The 20542-nt window shown below is 47.0% G+C and overlaps 1 protein-coding gene across 1 annotated transcript in view; it reads left to right on the top strand.

The window, feature by feature from the left end:
- Window positions 1–20542, top strand: part of LOC119437491 (sushi, von Willebrand factor type A, EGF and pentraxin domain-containing protein 1) — a 256678-nt gene that overhangs the window by 64813 nt on the left and 171323 nt on the right. Inside the window, exons 8-10 of the mRNA XM_037704501.2 lie at window positions 3604–3777; window positions 8806–8979; window positions 15391–15579. Coding sequence (XP_037560429.1) covers window positions 3604–3777; window positions 8806–8979; window positions 15391–15579 — 537 coding nt within the window. The remainder of the gene's footprint in view (window positions 1–3603; window positions 3778–8805; window positions 8980–15390; window positions 15580–20542) is intronic.

The following is a 20542-nucleotide window of genomic DNA, read 5'->3' on the forward strand; positions in this document are numbered from 1 at the left end:
CGGACCCTTGCTTTGGTAAGGGAGTAGGCAGGGAAGAAAGGTCGCTTGCGGGCGCTAGACGAGGCAGAAGGAAAGAATGGTTGCGTTGGCAATAACCCCCCCCCCCCTCCCCCCCTGGAGGCATGGCAAGTTCCATTATCCCTTATCTCCTGTACTATTGAACCAATTTCACGCATTCTTGCTGTACGACGCAACATACACGGCATCCTACAACTTCCATTATGTAACCAAAATTTTCGATGAAGCCTTGTGAGGGGTCCCTTAAAAAGGGGCGTGTATAGCAGCCACTTCATATATATTAATTTTAGGAAACTTAGGAGGAAGCTTTAGGGGGGCGGGAGGCGGGGGGCTCGGGCCTAACTCCCATGACGCCTTTCAAATACATCTAAAACGCAAAAACGCTTTTCTGAAATCGGCCCTGGGCCGATTTTGATGAACTTTGTTGCATTTGAGAGGTAAAGTTACACTTTAGTGACTGTTGGAAGTGGAATTTCGATTTAAGTCCTGCATTGTTTAACAGGAATTTTCATAAATTTGTAAGTGTGAAAAAATATAGACGCATCAAGTTTACAAGTTCGCAGCTTTGCACCAAGAACACACTTCGCAGTTTTGTAAGCTGCATCCGCTAGAGAATTCGAAACGGACAAATTTGATATATCAATTTATATCTTACATGAATTTATTACATTGTTTACAAGGCTTATGCAAAAGTCCTACTCACATATTGGTGGTATATTTGAGATCCCTGTATAATAGATCAATTTTGTCCACTTTAGGTGTACGATTAGATGCAATTTACGGAATTCTGATATCAGTTTTCATTGCTGGGTTACAAAGTATGTTAATTTGATAGTTTCGTTTTTTGAAAATTATTTACGATTTGCCACAATCTTTATGAAAACATTGACGGCCTAAATCGAAATTTCGCTACCAACAGTTAATAGATTTTAACTTTCTCTCATAAATGCAACAAGCTTCTTCAAACTTGGTACAGTGGTTGCCAAGAAAAATGCTTCCTCCTTTCCAATGTATTTACTTAGGAGCCCCCGAGCTACAGCTTCCTCTTAAAGGGGCCCTGAACCACCTTTCATAGAAGTGGAGAAAGACATTTGAAGTGAAAATAGATTATTTCAGAAATGCTTTGCCGCAAAAAGTACTTCAATGCGTTCAGCAGAAGCGGAGTTATTGGCAATCAAACACGGCCTCCGCTGTGCTCCCGTTCCTTCTTCAATGCCTCGCACTGCGAAGGCTACGGCGGAGTGGGGTGGGTCCACAACGCTCCGCCTTCGAAAAGTCACCATGGCGCGCAGTTCAAATTTCATTTTGGATGTTAACGTAGACGCTACGATTTCCGATTTTGGTGCCTACGGCGCGCTAAACGTAATCCAAACGCGGTTTTCCTCAGTGAGCTGCAGTGCGCTTAGCCAGTGGACTCGTGGCGGCACACCGCGGCGGCCGCGGTGTAGCCGACCACAGCGACCAATAGCAGCTGCGTATTGGAGTGTGCTTTATTACGAAATAAAGCACCAAGAAAAGAGTGAGGATCACGGCTTCCGTCGAAACGAGAGCATTTGAGAGAAAGGTGACTTCGTGCTCCCCTTGCGAGCTCCACGCACCGCGTACGTACGACAGTAAAACATGGCTGAGATATTCACAGCAGCGTATGCTACCTGCGGACACTCTTATTTCACCAAGCGCGAGTGGTGGTTCAGGGTAGAGCACTGCACGGGCCGATTTTTTCAGCCCGGGCCCGGCCCGGGCCTGTTTTTACGTTGGGCTGCCCGCCCGAGCCCGATCAAAACTTTTATGGCGAGACCCGGGCCCGGCCCGGAAATAATCTACGTTACTCGCCCGGCCCGCCCCGCCACCCCTTTACCTTAGGCCCGAGGCCGGCCCGAGCCCGGCTCGAAACCGGCCCGAACCCGGCCCGAGACCGAAAAATACATGTTTTTCGGAGTTGAGACGCCAGAGAATAACTCGCTGCACGTTACATCCACACCACCAGAAAGCCCGAGCCCGGCCCAGGCCCGCGTCAAAAAACCCGAGACCGGCCCGGGCCCGGGTCAAAAAGCACACGCCGTGCCCGAGCCCGGCCCGAGCCCGTGAAGCCGGGCCGGGCCCGGGCTTTCGGGTAAGCCCGTGCAGTGCTCTAGTTCAGGGCCCCTTTACGGTCCTCGACATTAATGGCGTTAACCTCGACTTCGAATAAAGCAGTCTTTCTCCAACGAATTATGTGGCATGGAATACAAATATATTTAAAGTTTTAAAGCGGTAGAAAAAATCGAAAGAACGAGTTTGGTGACATCTGTCACCGCCTCGTTTCAAAGAGGATACTCATATCATCATCATTAAGCAGCTCCTGAAACATTCCATTCTGTCACTTTGAGCGCGTTACGTCCTGCGTATTATTTTTTCGCGGCTTTACAGCACACGAACTACGACAAGGGCCCTTTGATTACGCACCCGCACCCGCACAATTTTCGGCCGCAATACGATTACGATGCTGCCAGAAATTTACACCAGCAGCGAAATATAATACGCTTGGTTACTGCAATATTAGTTATGTGTTTGTCTGGCTGAGCTCTGCGCCACCAGGTGCCTGGCACCGTACAGGCCGTTCACGTTTGCGCCTCCGCTCATCCGGTAAAGACGCCCAATCAGCTTGCGTTTACCCGAATACAGGGACAAACTAAAACTCTATAGTCGTGAAATCAGCAAAACAGCGACGTGGTCGACCGGAGCAGCTAGCACCCTTCGATGCGAACAAAGTCCGTTTCGTGTTCGAGCATCATGTGGCACACAACACGACACGCCTACTATGCAGCTGGGACGGTATTCTCGGGCAACCTCTATGACTTTTGGAGATAGTTTCACTTTCGCGTGATGTCGGGAACACGTCGAAGTGTACGGCCGGCAGAGCTTGGCACTGTCGGTCACGGACGCGTTCGATCCCTAAAAGCGAAACTATCTGATTCGCCGCTCTCTCGTGGGCGCTCGCCAGCCGTGGCTCTGATGTCGGAGTTAACTCTAGCATCATGGATATGTGTAGTGCGGCGCAGTAGGCGTGGCCTCTGATCTCGGAGGCTGTTCCTAGCGACCTAGCTTTGCCAGGTACGTGCCGCAGCAAGAAAGAGGTGCCATATGATAAGAAGTGCTGTTTGTGCGCAGCCACCGTGCGCGCGGCTACGCACGGCGGTGAGATAGACCAGTGTTGCTCGACGGCGTATTCGACGCGGGAATTTTGAACTGCTGCACCGAACGAGTGCGGAACTCGGCGAAACCCGGCGGAAAGCGATATGCTCGGTGTACAACAGTCGGTACTTTTGGTTTCGTTATATCCATTGGCAGAATAATTTTACTACATTAAAGCGAGGCTTTAGATACATGGATCTCTATGGGGATCTCAAGGTGAATTACAATTACTTCGTTATATCCATTATTTGGTTATATTCCGTCTCGTTATAACGAGGTTGAAGTGTAGTCATATATTAACAGTTCTTCTTTTTTCAGCGCTTGGCTAACGTTAGCATGCATATAAGCCGGCAATATTTTCAATGTAGGCAGTGAATTTCCAGACACTCCGACGCGTTTTAATGCTTGCAGCGGTGTCGTGTGGTCACCCTGGCGACGTCCGCTGGGGCCGGCTTCTGGATGCAGTGTTCGTGTTTCCGAGGCATGTGCGGTACCAGTGCAACAAAGGTTACCGGATGATTGGCGATGCCAACCTGTACTGCCAGAGCGACGGCACCTGGAACAAGGCCAAGCCCGAGTGTCAGAGTGAGTATGCTTGGCACGTGCGTTCACTTGAGTGACACAGAACGTCAAGATAGCGGCGTGAATTCGGATTTCGAAGGAAAAAAATTAAGCCATTGCCGTGGCCACGAGCTGGAAGCAGGCAAAATTGGCAAAAAGCATTCGGCAGAAATTGGTTATGCACGCTTGTATACAGACGCACATGATACCTGCAGTGGTAGTGGTTTCTGTGAGCTAGTAATTGGAGCCAGCGTATGCGTAGTTTGAACTATCAGTGCGGGAGCCTGGAACGTCCTTTTATTTCTAATTATTATGGTCGGCATCCAACTTCTACAATGTTTCCTCCAGACCGGACCGGTTCCCGTCAAACGCTTGAGTTCATCGCACTATCAGTCTATGGAACTCGCCAAATTTCGCACAGAATAACAATGCATAAATTTAAAGGTATACAAAAATAAATTAAATTCTGGGGTATTATGTATAAAGCTACGATCAGATTATGAGGCGCTCCCAAGGGGAAGGGGGGGGGGGTCTCCGATTTTATTTTAAGCCCCTTGGGTTGCTTAACGTTCACCTAAATCTAAGTGCGCGAGCGGTATTGCATTATGCCTTCATCGAAATGCGGCCGCCGCGGCCGGAGTCAAACCCGCGACCTCGAGCTTAGGAGAGCAACGCCATATCCGTGAGCTACCGCGATGGGTGGAATGTATATACGTATAAACAGGCTGTATGTAGATTAAGTACTGCGATGTCATTGTCTTTAAACAGGGCGTCTTCTAGATACATAAAAAAAGTTTTTTTTAACCCACAGCGGTATAGCATAGTCGCTAGGGAATTGCGCTGCTGAGTTCAAGATAGGGGGTTCGATCCCAGCCGCGGCGGCTGCATTTCGTTAGTAGCAAAATGGAAAAACGCTCGTGTACTTGGATTTAGGCCCGCGTTAAAGAACCTCAGATGGTCAATATTATTCCGGAGTTTTCCATTATGACGCTCTTCGTAATCAGATCGTCGTTTTGTCACGTAAAACCCCAGAATGCATCTTAAAACGAAACTTGCAATTTGTATCTTCTTTACACTTTCCGGGTGCTGCCTGGTGCTGTCTTGCCGATTATGTATACAACAGCGTATCATCATACGTACCACTGGGCATGTGCCCCTGGAGCCACTGTTCCTTTGTCGTCCACGTCGTCGCCGTCATTCCTTCATCGTCCGGGTATATTGCAGACCAGTACGTCATATATTCTGTCGTCGTTAACTATGTCATCATCATGCCATCGTCGTCATTTCCTTGTCGTATGCCGTCTTGGACACCTCGTCATCGTCACTAGCGCATTCATCATTCTGTCGTCACCCCGTCGTAATCATGCAATTGTCGGCATGCCAGCAACGTGACGTTGCTGTCGTCATTCCATTGTGGTTATGCTGTGGTCCTCAGGCCTTCGTGGTTACATAGTCATCGTTCAGCCATCATCACTATGTTCTAGTCATTCCCGTCGTGGTAAATCGTCATCGTTCCCCCTTCGTCAATCTGTCGTCGTCATTTCATTGTCGTCATTCAATTGTCCCCATCCCATTGTCGTTACTAGTGCCGTCATTCCTTCTTCGCATGCCAATGTGACGCCTTCGTAATCATTCAGTTGTCGGCATGCCGTCATCGCCATGCGGCTGTGGTCCTTCCGCAGCGGTGGTTCCATTATCATCGTTCCGCAGTCGTCAATCTGTCGTCGTCATTGAATTGTCGTAATTCCATTGCCGTCACGCATTCGCCCTCATTCCTTCTTCACATGCAGTCATGACGTCTTCGTAACCATGCAGGCGTCGCCACGCCGTCTTCGTCATGCAGCTGTGGTCACTCCGTAGTCGTCATGCCATGGCTGTCAGGCCGTCGTGGTTCCGTCGTGATCATTCTGTCATCATTATAGCGTAGCAATCTCGTTGCCGTCGATACACACTACCCACACCAGAGGCACGTAAAGAAGTCGGCAACAAAGACGTACACAAGAAGTTGGCAACATAAGCCATCGTCATAGTTAGTTAGTGCCATGGTATAAGAAACCTGCGCTCAAACTTGACGTGGCAACAACAGCGTCGTAACATACAACGAGCGGAGGAAACAGTTTCTAGTAGGACATGCTCTTAATTCACGTCAGCAAATTTACCGCTCATCTTGAGACACATGTGCCTAACGTCTGACCTGACCGGGCACTGGTGTGATAGAACGTATGAGCGCATGCACTCCTCTGCAGAATGCGTGGTTCTGCGGACAGAGCTCGGCCTGGTACGCCGGCCGTTATCAAGTGTTGATATAGGCGCTTGTCTGTCATCGTTCAAGATATCGGACCATTTCCTTCGCGCCCCTATCGGACGGCCTCAGCACATTTTAGTATATAGACTACCTAATTTCCTGAAAGCCTCATGGAGAGCGCTGGTTCCCTATGGGGAGCAAGCAAGCTAACAGCCAAGAATGCGACCAAAGCGTGTGTTGAGCGTCGGAGAGGTGGTGGCCCGACTCAAATATTGCATGTCCCTTCCGTCATTAAAATTTCATTTGCTTGAAATACAACTTCATTTACGTCATTCTCTGCATGCATTTCGGCCATTAGCATTACGTCTGCATAACATTTATTTGCGCGAGCATCGACGAAAGCTTCGCTTAACACCGATTCTCACATACAAGCGTGGGATCTGCCAATTTTTTTCGTTAATGTTTTTTTCGAGCGCATTTTTCGAAGCATACTAACAGAATTCAGCGGTAGCTCAGATATAAAACTGGATGGGAATTATCATGCGATCACTTTCGGGAATGCGATCGCTTTCGCGAGATTTTGCGTGACCCGGCACTGTGCCCAGATCGCTATCTTCCACAGTGCCAGGAACGCTGTAATTTATTCGCCGCAGCGCGGATTAAACTCACAGATCGAGTGAACGCACCTAATTACTCCACCGTTTGCATCGTCGCAGGAATTTAGAATTGAGTGTTCGCACAGTGCACGGTGCCGCGTGTGCCACTGAATGGCGGAGCGGTCAAATCGAAAGAACCATACCAAACTTCTGCGTGTATACGTATGCGGACAAGGCATTGGTTAAGTTTATGAAGTGCTGTAACGTATTTAAGACGCAACGGATCGATCGTCCGTTGATGCAGCGTGGACCTTGCATTTGCCTGTCCTTCGGTGTCCGACATTCACAAGAACCAACAGTGCAATTACGAGCCCTCTTAACGCGCCAACCTTCCTCCCAATTGCCACGTTACGAGCGATTAGAGCATTTGCCTGGCATGTTTCGATGGATGAGAAAACAGCTTCGCTGTTTCTATATCTCCATGCAGCGGATGGCCGCCTAGTATAGCGCCTCCTGTTCTGCGCTGACGCACGCTCATTCGACGTCGGGCTCGGCAACTGTCGCGCGAGAATTGAACCAGGTGAACGTTGGTGGGTCACGCGGCATCAGGATGATGCGCTTGCATATGCAATGCGTTACTGGCGCATTCACATTTAAACGCGCTTACCATTGTGTACACTGTTTAAAAAAATTGAGGAGAAAACGGTATGGCACTGTGTGTAACTATATTTTCCTGTGAGCTTGTTTTTTTTTTGCGGTTTCACCATAATAACCTCTTTATTGTTTTCCCGTAACTTTACAGAAATCATTGTCAGATATGTTACTCAATTAATGAAGTAACTATGACTCCCCTCATGACTGCAGCTTTCATGCAGTACGAAGGTGTCAAACGCTGGGATGCAGTTGTAGCAGGTCATACATGTTGTGGGGTCTCAAACGTGCTCTTGAGACAAAGGAACGACAAGACAGTAGTGCGAACAATCACAAAGGCATATATTGCGCCTCTTATACCTAAATCTATAACCAGCCGAATTATTACCGATAGAACATGCCAATGGGCGCGTGACAAATGGAGGAAGTCTGACTCACCGCGACCCGATAGCGAGCGAATACGTTCGCTCCATGCTGGCGACCAACGCCTAATTGTTCGCGTGCACGGTCACGCGAACGGTGGCGCGTTCGAACGATCGTGTTCGTCCATCTCGGTGCCCCGCTCCGAAGCCTTCTCGGGACGGTCCCACGAAGCGGGTCGGCGCACGCGCGAAGCCTCCGCGCTACTTGCCGACCCCACGGCAAAGCGAAACCGCCTCCTCCCTATCGCGCCCTAGTAACCCCACCGCTAGGTTGCGCTAGCAGCGCAACACTCGTGCCATCTCTCGTAATATGGCGCAACCACGCCTACCTACGCCGCCGTAAAGCCACGCGGTGAAGCCGGATTACAGGAGCCTGGAGCCATGCGGGTAAAACAACATAAGGGTACGCGTCAGAGTCAGCGCATTCCCACAATGTACAATTTAGCACACTACGCAGAACATATGAAATGTGACCACTGGCAAGACATCTGGCGCCAAGACACCCGGCACTGTGCGACATATCGAAGTGTCCACTCTACGAGTTTATATAGCCATGATCTGAGCCGTATTACTCGTCCTGATGGCAGCTGTATCTTGTTCAGAAACTACGACCGATTGGCTCGTTCATGTGAGCCCCATCTACCTATACTTGCGTGGCTGGTGAAGCTGCACACGAATGTCAATTGAGGATAGTAAAGAGACGAACCAATGCCATTTCGCTCACAGTATCGATGACAAATTTTAATTTACCGTATGAGAACCAATTCTGTTAAAATCAAGAACAATTCTATCTGAGCATAAACAGAAAAATACATTTTTAAAATAAAATAATATCCGTTTCTTCCATTTAAAGAAAATTTGTGTTGTAAAATGTAAATTTTCCGTTTTTTCCGTTGTTCTTTCCGCTTTCTTTTTTACAGCGTACGAAAGGATTTGTGAATCAGGGGCCGCATTTTCTAGCGATGCACTTGGTTTTCGATATTCTTCATTCGTTGTGACAAAGCCGCGCGGCCGTTTTTGGCGAAATCGGTCCATCAGCGTGACCGCGGGTAATGAAGAAAAATGGGAGCTAAATGTATCGTTACAAAACACGGCCTCGTGGACCCTGATCTCAGTGAAGTTGCGTTCTCTGTCGCAGTCGTGGATTGCGGACCTCTGGATGACATCGCCGATGGCGCTGTTCGACTGTTCGGCACCGAATACGGCTCGAAGGCCGAGTTCACGTGCAACGAAGGCTTCAAACTGACAGGCACAAGCACCCGCACTTGCGACGCTGACGGGCAGTGGAGCGACGAATCTCCACGTTGCGAAGGTGGGTGTACAGTCAGCATTAAATGCTACGTCAGGTAAACTATACTTAACACTGTCATATCTGCGTTTAATTTTTTTTCGAAGCTAGAGCTGTGAACTTGATGTATAAATCTGTGTTTCTATACAACCTCGCCCATTTTCTCAAATTCTTGTGAGACAATTTGAAAACCTAAACTAAGATTCTACTCCACTTTGTCGCTAGAATTAACTCTTTCTGTCGAATGCCCCCCACCCCCAAATTTCATTATAGCCGCTTAAGTGGCTGCCTAATTAGAACATTTCTGCGCTTGTAATTGTAAATCCGGGTTGCGCATTTCCCTATTTTCTCAATGCATCTATATTTGGTCTTTTAACTCGCATTAAATAATTTGCTGTGGCCATTATATTGGGCACTACTGGTCGCCACTTATTTGGTTCATCCAAGCCTCTTGATTTGCTATTGCCGATGCCTATTTAGAGAGACGGGAGTATAATAAATGTGGCTTCTGAATCTGAATAATCTGAAAAACGGGGCGCCTGTCATGTGCTTCTAGTCTTCGGCGTTTATTCTTAGGAAATTCGGCATATATTTTTTGGTGTTTCACCGTTAAAATATATTTGTTCGAATATAACCGTACAGACATTTTTTGTTGCTATATTTTACGCATAACAACGGAAGTTTTCTTGAACGTCCGTGCTGGATGGAGAGCCGACGAGAAGGAGGGGGGGGGGGGGGAGGGGAGTATCGTAATCGCCAGTGAATTTTTTCACTAAAGAACAAGCAGGCTTTAGGACCTGTTATCTGTGCATCGTGTGATTTTTTTTAAATTTCTCTAATATCTACTGTTTTCCGAAGAACGCTTTCCAAAATTTTGGTTTCGGCAAAAATCTCTCTGCCTATGTGTGGTGGAAACTTTAGGATTGCCCCTTAAAATAAACACTACGCGAGCACTTCGATTGTATAGCACATACCTGTTCCTAGTAGAGCAGAATCCTTGTCAAAATAGTGCCCGTACTTTAGGAACTTTATTTAAATGGCACTTATACAAGATCAATACTTCAATTTTCCTTGAAGTGCTTTAATTCTATCTTTTTGAAAGTTTAAAAGTTTATTTTACATAAGTAAACCATACAATTAGAAAGTACACACTTTTGGGACCCAACAAATTTGTTAAGGGGTCCCTACCAATTGTTATAAAGGAAAAAAGCACTTCTATGGCAGCTGTTATTTTATACTCAGAAATCCCATAAAACAAAAGCAGCTGAAGTAACTAAAAATAAAGAAAAGCAAAAAAGCAAAACAAAAAGAGAAAATACAGTAGTACAGAAATATTTGACACATAAGTAATAAGAAATTGTATTGCCTTGCTCGTGAAATAGCGTCATCAAACATATTTTAGCGGCGTGGGTTAGATGTCACAAATATACGACGTGTTTGAAAAATATATTCAGGTCTCACAATAAAATTATCTCCGAAAATTCTCAATTTCTGGTGACAGCCCGTCACGCCGAACCCTTCTTCCGAAGCCTCTCCTTAGTCTCTGCATATAAAGAAGCGAAGAGACAGAGCAAAGGTTCAGTCACTTTCTAGTCTTCTTCAAAACCATAATGAACAGAAACCCTTCAAAAACATAACAAAACAGAAACCCCTCCCTTGTCGAGGAAATAGGGTTAAGCGAAGCTTGTCGTGTGTTTCTTCGGTGTTCCTCGGAACGAATTGCACTGACGAGTACCACGTTGTGCTCGAACCACAACCGGTCACACGCACTGCAGCTGCCGAAGTTCTGGTTGAGAAACTCGCGTTGAAACCTGGCCGTCGCACCGGGGAAGTTGGCGCTAGCGTTGCCGAGGCGTGCAGCACCGTTGTCGCGAATTCCCCGAGGGCAAGACGACGCTGACGTTTGGCCTCAGCATCGCGCTCCCGCAACTCAGGGTGGGCAGTGCTTCCCTGACGTTTGGCCTCAACATCGAACTTCCGCAGCTCGGGGTCCACGGCTCTTCGCTGACGTTTCGCCTGGGCTTCGGAAGCCCTCACGATAGAATCGGCACGTCGACGACGAGTCCTTTCCCGAGTGAGTTCGCGCCGCCGTTGCTCAAACTCAGCCTGCTCCTCGGCGGAACGCACAACGCAGGGCCTTCCCATCCGGGCGCCGAAACTGATCCGAGGCGCGAGGGAAGCCCGGCGGAGCGCGCGCCAACCCCTTTCTTTCTCTTTCCCTCCCCGCGACACAACAAACGACCCTGATTGGCCACGCACGTCACGTGAGCTGGAACAGCTGCTCTACTGTGGGAGCAGCCGGGTTTTTGCGTGACCGCAACGCCACCGAAACTTCTGAGCCAATACAAGCTTCACTTGAAAAATGGTCAGTAATGATTGAAGTTTTCATAATCGAAATTGCGCTTCGTCGTCTTTACGTATCTTTCTTCCTCTCAGTTCACGATTAGACCTGTATTGTTCACATTAGCGAAATTACGCTTCATCGCGTTTACGCACATTCTTTTTTTCAGTTTATGATTAAACCTGTATTTTCACAGACAAACATGATGCTAATATTAAACAGCATGGTGCACCGATTTTGCAAGCCTACAGCTGTCCGCTCCTATAGACGGTTTCATGATCGCGATAACAGCAGCGAGCACGCCGCCCCCAAGAAACTTCCGGTCACGTGCCTTATCACTGTTCTATATTTTAACGTATGGTTGCTTCTTTGCCAGTTACACTTTGCAGCTACGTCAGAGGGCAAAACCGGAAGCCGTGCAGGGCCTATGTTTGTAAACAGTGAAACGGTCTATAGCTGCTGAAGTTAGCTTCATCACTTCAGGTGCACACGTAATAGGCGGTTCACGACCACATAGCACGCTGAAATACAAGCAAGGCTTGCCTTCTAAATAAAATCCACAATTTCCAAATAATCTGTTATTTTGCCGAATATATATATATATATATATATATATATTTCGAGTAGTGCAAAGTACAAATAATCTTACCCCGTAGTACATATGTCATGCATAAGCTAGATTATTCTGTCATTTTGATAGCTAGCATAAAAGATAAACGCATTATTATGTTTTGGAGGTAATTGCAGCCTCCGCGATCAACTTCAGAACATTTTCAGAGCTAATTGCGGAGGCCACGCTCCGCTGTGCTGAGTACGGTGAACGCCACCTAGGTGGCGTTGGTAGTGCTTCTTGATGCCAGCGTCCCTTCGAATGCTGGCATCGAGGCGTCGTAGTATAGTGCCTAGAATATACTTACTAGTGTGCCGACCGTCGGGCGTTTCCAATGGGAGACGCTGGCACCGCCGGTGATGCCTTCCGCCGGAGCCCACCAGACGGCGACACTGTTTGGGACCGTGCTAACCAAGCGGCGCATCACGCGTCGCTTGCGCTTCGGATGCACTTCGGATGCGCGTTCGTAAGCGCAGTCGGTTGCGGCGCGTTGTAGCTCCCGGTATCGTGTAGCGTTGTAATGATAACTGTGCGTACGCTCGTTTGTAAGTGCAACGAAATCATATTCTTTCGATTACACTTTGCACCTCAACCAACGTTCCGCAGAGCGAAACGGGCTGGGACAGCCCATTGGCGTCTGTCGCACACGCGCGCGTTGGCTAGAGACGCCGCTCGGCATAGCACGGTCCGTACGGCTATCGCCGTCTGGTGGCCGCCGGCGGAAGGCATCATTCTCCGTGCCACCGGAAAGCCCGCGGTCGGCACACTAGTAAGTATATTCTAGGCACTATAGTCGTAGTGCTGAGACCACCGAAGCGTTCACTGTCGGTGCGCGTTAGTGTCATAATGCAGTACTTCTCTTTTCTGCTCGTAGGCGGCGGCACCGCCCCGAGCAAGAGCGCGGGTACACGGAGGAGTGTTAGATATATAAGGCGCGTCTGTGTAGCTCTCTGCAAATGCGTTTGTGGCGCAATGGGTTAAACGCTCGGCGATCTATCGTCGCGGACCGAGAGGTCGTGGGTTCGATTTCCAAATTTTGCATGTTTGTGGAACTTTTTCTTCTGGTTTCTTTCTTTGTATTATGTTCTATGACGTATTTCCGTGACGGAAATACGTCAGTGAAGTCTTGGTGGACCCCGGCATAAAACACTTTCGTGTTAAAAAAACTCTCATTGGCCGTATGCTGTATGTGCGAGTGAAAGCGCGCGAGGGCGAGGGACGCGCGCTTTCACGGGAAGCGAACGCACGGCGGCGAGCAAACGCGACTTACCAGTGGGAGTGGAGTGGTGGGCGAGGAGGGCATCGAGGCACCTTAGACTGTGCGTTTGCGTGCCCGCTCTTCCACTGCGGCGCATGCGCGCAGCCTTGCCGGCCTCCTGCCGCCTGTGTCGCCGACTCTCGCTGGGCTCTCGCCCGCCTCTCCCCTAACAGTGTCGACAACGGCGTTTAGCCGTTCCGTCACGTAGCCAGCGTTTTGACAACGGTTGTGTGCGGTCACACAAACAACGCGCACAACTGTTGCCGACGGCGGTGGCGTTTTACGCACGTTCGCACCGAACGCGCGCGGTGTTGGTGACGTGTTTATGAAGAACGTGCCAACCTTTGTCGTACACCCTATGGCGGTGTACCGTATTAACCATATATCCAGCACACCTCTCTGACCGTCTGTTATCATGCCTTCGGGATTTAAAAAAGTGTCATAAAAAACACGATGCGAGTTCGAAATACCGTTGACTTGCACAGGGACGACACCATTTGCGATGTCTTTCCTGGCCTCCATTCTTGTGACGCATATAAAAGAACTCTTTTGCTAAATCAAATCACTCTTGACGACTAAATGTTGCTGTCTTTAAATGTTCTTCAATCTCGTAACACAAAAAAAGGTTCCTGGGTCTTCAGAAGTGCATAATGTGTAGAATGCCGTGCTGTTTATAATTAGCGTGGTCGAGGACTGTAACTGATAAGTAGATACTGAAAGAGCTGGTATTGAATAGAAATAGAGACATGTAATAATTTGGACAACTGTAGTTTGCTCTAATTGGCAAAATTACTTGTGTAGCCTCGCTTAATTTCAACGTTCGTTAATACGGGTCTATGAGCGCATTTCATTACAACTCCATTCCGGAATCTTAGGCTCCCATTCCATTCCTATTCCATCCCCGGTGTTCGAAAATATGTAATGATTCCGGAATGATTCTAACTCTGGTGTTGCCACTCCGCAACTCTGGTACTCACGAGTGCGCGGCAAACAGGAGCTCAGATAAACGCGACGGAAAGAGAGAGAGAAAAAAAAAGAAATCCGCAACGTTTTGCGCCGCGTGATGAAACACTCAAAAACAGCTAGGAGAAAAAAAAAAGTGGGAGAAAGAGAACGTAATGTTTCTTTCTTTTCGAATAAACATATTTTTATTTTAACGACTTATGAATGTGAAAAATTACAAACAGCCGCATGTATCTTAACTTCATTCCGACACCATTTCAGGATCTCAGAAACCGCCAACGCATTAGTCACTGAAATCAAAACTAGACTTCAGTTTTCTCCACGTTGTTCGAGTGGCGCGTATCGCTTTGTATATATATATATATATATATATATATATATACATATATAGCAATCTCAAATACATGAAGTGAAACCGGGAGCACATAAGTGTTCCGAAGAAATACCAAACTTTGCGTGTTGCACTTGTCGAACAACTTGTCTACAATTGTGTCCATGAAAACGGTATGGTTTGGACCGCGCATAGTTGAGTTTACTAACTGAATATGCAACCGATTATGGATTTCTCGCGCTACTCAGAAGGTTATGTAAAGTTAATGATAGGAAAGAGATCGCAAATGAATAACTTAGTACCCTATTACGAACGTTTCAAAGCAAAGCTTTCTTTGCCTCTTCTACCGGCTTTGTCAGTGCTGACTGCTGCTGTCGTGTCGAATGTACTGCTTGGGTCACTGGGCATTGGTTCACTGTGCCACTGGACATTCTTGGCCAATCCCCCAGAATGGCTATGGGCCACGGGGTAGGAGCACGAATAGACAAGTAACACAAGAGGCAAGAAGGGAATAATCCAACAACAGCAAAATTCAGGTCAGCTACAAAGAAGTAAAGAAGTCAGAAACAAAAGACGCCGAGTGCGGAGAAAGAAGTTTAAGTGAATAAAATGAGACCAGATTGTGCATTGAGCGAGGAGTGCTGAGGGACATAGACATGGAGAAAGAAAAGTAAAATGAAGGTATTTCAGCAATGATCCACGAGTAGAGGGCAAACAAACTGTAATATTTCTGCAAACACCAGTGAAAACTTCGCTTATCACCGATTCTCAATATTTGTGGGATCCACCTTTTAGGAGTGGCGGCATCACATTGCAACATGACTTCAGCATGACTGAAGTCCGGTTATGCCTGGCTTGCGGTAGAGTCGGCGTCTATGGTTTTAATTACATCCTGTTTCTCCTGTACGGACTGGTCTACTTTTGGTGCGCAGAGATCTGGTGTCCGCCGCCGGAACCTCCAGAAGGTAACGGCACAACCAGCCTCGGGCCCAACCCCGAGAATCAGCGCAGTGGCATAAGGCTGAAGTACAAATGTCCCGAAAAGACCGTCCTGCAAGGCTCCGACATAAACATATGTCACGAAACCGGCTCCTGGCTCTTCGACCGACCGACATGCATTCGTGAGTGGCGCTTACTTTTTCTCTCGTGTCACACACACACACACACACACACACACACACACGCACACGCACACGCACACGCACACACACACACACACACACACACACACACACACACACACACACACACACACACACACACGCACACGCACACGCACGCACGCACGCACGCACGGCCGGACGGACGGATGGACGGACGGAGAACAACTTCAGTAGGTACGACATTTGTCACATGGTCCTGTAGCAAGGCTCTCGTCGTATGCCTGGCGCTCCGACGCTGAGTGAAGTCGCATGTAACAGACTTTAAGACTATTAATTTTTTTTAGTAACGAAAGTTCTGCAGGTGCCGTTAGTAAGCGGATCGACAATGATTCCGTTTACTCGCCTAGTAGATTCGATGCTTTATAAAGGTTCTATATGTATATAATAGACGTCATCCTGTTGGTTGCATGTAGAATTTTATTATTGTGAGCTTTCTTATTGTACGTAGTTTGATAATAAATAAAAGTTAAATTCGAGTGGGTTTTGATATTTATTTATTTATTTACTTATTTATTTCAAGAAACCCCTAATAGCCCTCACAACGAGGATATTGCATAGGGAGACAAAAATTCCATGACAAACAAGAGAAACGCATTAAATGAATAGGAAACTTGGCAAGAATCAAAATGTGGTGGAACAACAACACTCAATGAAACATAATGAAAAAAACGCAACATAATAAACAGTACCGAAAAAAATCAAACACATCGCGGTAAACGGAGCAGAACTAGAAAAAAAAAAAAAGCTACGCATCGCATTCATTTTTTTTAGAAGTTCATGAAAATTTGATATATTCATTTCAGTTTCGATTGTAGGAGGCAGTCGGTTCCACTCAATAATGGTGTTTGATATGAATGATTTCGCAAAAGATGAAGTGTGGCATATGATGCGTTTGATCTTGAAATGATGGTCACGGCGTGGAAAGACTTCTGAGGGTGATTGAAAGAAATAGTCATAAAGCAACGAATGATGATAAATTTTGTGAAAAAGAGTTAAGCGAGCAAGTTTGCGACGATGGGAAAGGTTATTACCTGCACGAGCTTTTAACGCCGTGACGCTAATGAAACACGAGTAATCCGAAAAAATGAAACGAGCAGCACGGTTCTGCAGGGATTCGATGTTATCCATGATGTATAGCTTGAACCGGGTACCATATGACTGAAGCGTACTAGATTTTAGGTTGGATTAAGGTAATATAAGCAAGTTTACGCACCTTCGCAGGAGCATGTAGAAGGTTAAGTTTTAGAGGCCAAGAGAATGGTTAGCAGCTGCTAGAATCAAATCTACGTGATAGTTCCAGGTTAAATCGGACTGTAGCAGTGGCGTAGCCAGAAATTCTTTTCGGGGGGGGGGGGGGGGGGGGGCTCAAGTTGCAACGCGGCCTCCTCCTTATAAACGTTGTCGAGGCATCAAATACATGAATAATAACTGCATTGCCATTGCCAATGTATATTAGGTGCTGAAAACGAATTATTTAACGCTACGCACAGTCAAGGCAAGTAAATTATGTGTTTGTTTCATAAAAGAATAGCTTCGTATGTCCCAAAAATTGTGGCAGTAATAGCTGATATCAATGCTTCCACGGTTTTTTTTTTTTGGTCTATCTAATAAGTAAAGAAAATATCACGCGAACTTTAGAACTATATCAGTTCGAAACCAGCAAAGCAGTGCATGCAGCTGGTATGAAAAACGTAAAGGCCATAAAATGAACAAGTTGACAATTATTTTGATGAATCTTTGTCATTTAACAACCTTGTTTACATTTTTGTACATATGCAACGGCCAGGGAAAAACCTGAATGACGCTGTCCTTCGTTGCAATGGATTGCGCAGGAGCAGATGTTACCGGTCGTATATTGTAATTGTACCGAAATTATAGTTGCAACAACGAGTACATATAAAAAGCAGAAGTTCCGCAAAATATACATTAGAAATGCGAAGATAGAAGGGAATATACAAATGCCAAGATAAACGGCAAGAAAGTGTCGCGTGAAACCAAGTTCACTGCTTGTATACACAAAACCTCGCAACAAGATATTTAAATATACGTATAAGTCTGCGATAAATCTACGTATCTAAGGAAACGTCATTGTATATAATGCGTCAAACAAGACAAATAAACATGTTGCGCAGTCACAGATAGTACACTTCACGCATACGAGTATAAAGACAGACGATCCAGACAAGAAGAAAACTATGATCTCAGAAATTGTGATATGCATTTGGGCCATGCTGCGATCGCGACAGCACCATGTGGCTAGAATAAGAGAAAAAGAATGCAGAAATCTATACGAAAATGCGTATTTTAACTGCCTGCACAACGGCAACAATTATTCTGCACCCAAAGTCAAAGAAGGCTATTGCTTCGTTTCAAAAAAGAAGTAAATACATGTAGCTAAAAACGAAAGAAAAGGACAAACGAAAGCCACAGATGATGCGGCAAGTTGATATACCTAACATCCGAGTGCGTTTTTGGGAAACGCCGCGTGTGCCGGGCTTTCAATGAGCATGGTTTGTCAAAATTGGTTATTGATGTCCCCATAATTTTTGTATTCCCATGATAATTTTGATCGTCATGCTAACTGTCACAATAAACGGTGAAAATTTCTGTGGTTTTAAAAGGTAATGAACAGTCATACGTTTTCATAATTACGAGCTTATATAGGAACGTGAAGGAACAGATATTTTTACAGGCATTGATTTTTGCTGCTTCGCTATCTAAACGATAAACTTCACTCGGCGGGGAGGTTTAGCGAAGCGTTCAGTAACTTCGGACACGTTGATGGCGACGTCTCTGTGGGCGTATAGAAGCGCCAGCATAACCATGCGTTCCTCATTGTAAAGCGCAAGTGGTTTTTTTAGTAATCTCATGTTTGAAAAACTCTCTGCGCTGCAGTGGCACTGGAAGGGCGACTAGAATATGCAGCAGTTTGTACTAGAGCACTGCGCGGGCCGATTTTTTCAGCCCGGACCCGGCCCGGGCCCGTTTTTACGTTGGGCTGCCCGCCCGAACCCGAACAAAACTTTTATGGCGAGACCCGGGCCCGGCTTGGGCCCGGAAATAATCTACGTTACCCGCCCGGCCCGGCCCGCCACCCCTTTACCTTAGGCCCGAGGCCCGGCCCGAGCCCGGCCTGAGACCGAAAAATACATGTTTTTCAGAGTTGAAACGCCCGACAATAACTCGCTGCACGTTACATGCACACCACCAGAAAGCCCAAGCCCGGCCCGGGTCAAAAAGCACACGCCGTGCCCGAACCCGGCCCGAGCCCATGAAAAAAATGCTCTACCCGGCCCGGCCCACGGGCCGGGCCGGGCCGGGCTCGGGCTTTCGGGTAAGCCCGAGCCCGAGCCCGTGCAGTGCTCTAGTTTGTACACATATACATATAACCTGCAGTCTCCATGAGAGAGGGCATCTATTCCTGTGCTAAAACCTAAAAACACTTCGGTATCGTTTCCTCAGCACCACGCTCGACAAGGTAGACAGCCGTCCTCTTACGGAAGCCCCAATTCTTGGTCCCTGGTCCGAGCCGACGTCGGAACGAACTGCTTTAAAAACGCTATTACGCTTTTTAAAAGAAACAGGACTTAGTGAAAAACTATAGAATGTGCCGACTGATACGTTTCTTTTAGTTTTTTTTTAATCTTCTTTTGTTTTCTAATCTTTTCTGCCCTTACCCCATCCCCCTGTGCACAGTATATATCCAATCGGACACTTAACCTGGTTAACCTGTCTGCCTTTCACCTCTTATTTTCCTTCCTTCCTTCCTTCCTTCCTTCCTTCCGTTCCTTCCTTCCTTCCTTCCTTCCTTCCTTCCTTCCTTCCTTCCTTCCTTCCTTCCTTCCTTCCTTCCTTCCTTCCTTCCTCCTTCCCTTCCCTTCCCTTCCCTTCCTTCCTTCCTTCCTTCCTTCCCTCCCTTCCCTTCCCTTCCCTTCCTTCCTTCCTTCCTTCCGTCCTTCCTTCCTTCCTTCCTTCGATATCGTTGACATCCTTGTTTACGTACCTTGCACAAACAGTAAGCTGTTCGATTCCAGCAATATCCGTCGTTTCGTCAGCAAGTACGGAGACGCAGCCTGCAGCGTTCACTTTTGCATCTAGGCTTTCTTTGATAATTGCATCACAAATTTCTATAATTTGGTTTTGTACATCTGGTTTAAATACGAGGCATTACTGGGGCAACTTTCCAAATGGTTCTTCAGATGTGTATCTCAACAATCAGCTCGCATGCGAAGAAGCGCTCTGGAAATATACCTGTATTTTCAGGGGGGGCTTTGCTTAAATCCATAGGACCAGTGTCCCTATCGCCACGGAGAGCAAGACCTTGCCGCCCGCAAAAAAGAACTGTCCCAAATTAAATAGGTCGTTGAGGTTCTTCTGTTTTCTCTTATTTTACTTTGCCTGCCCTGGTCCAGCTTATCGATCACATTGGGCGCGCTTGCTGAAACTGTTTGGAGAAAATGATCAGATGCCAGCTGACAGTCACGGTGATATTTAATATTTTCGTGTGTGTGGAAGATTGCGAGTGCGTGCTTCCATTTCTGGAACGGCTTGGACACACGCGTTCGAGTGCGTGCATGTTGGCCCAAGTTTATAAAAACATTAAACCCAGAAAGTTCCAGAATTAAAAATCAGAAGCACGCCTTTGGAAATGTCAGTGCACTTTTCGCGTCAAAAGTGTATGAGAACTTTGCGCTCCGTAGATTCCGGTGCCGCTGCGAGATGCCGCGACGCGCCCGCTCGCTATCGAAAATCCCTTGAAAATTTGTGCTCGGCTGGGGCTTCTTACGTTATGTGACTCCAGGTGCATGGGCGTTTCCACGAAATCCAGCCCGAGTTCGCAATTTTCGCGCCGAAATGTCTTTTCGATCCTCAAAAAGACATTGTAGACAAAATCCAGAATGATTCCCGGCGCCGGTGGTTG

Source organism: Dermacentor silvarum, chromosome 1 (assembly GCF_013339745.2).
Source record: "Dermacentor silvarum isolate Dsil-2018 chromosome 1, BIME_Dsil_1.4, whole genome shotgun sequence".
In the NCBI taxonomy this organism is placed as follows: Eukaryota; Metazoa; Arthropoda; class Arachnida; order Ixodida; family Ixodidae; genus Dermacentor; species Dermacentor silvarum.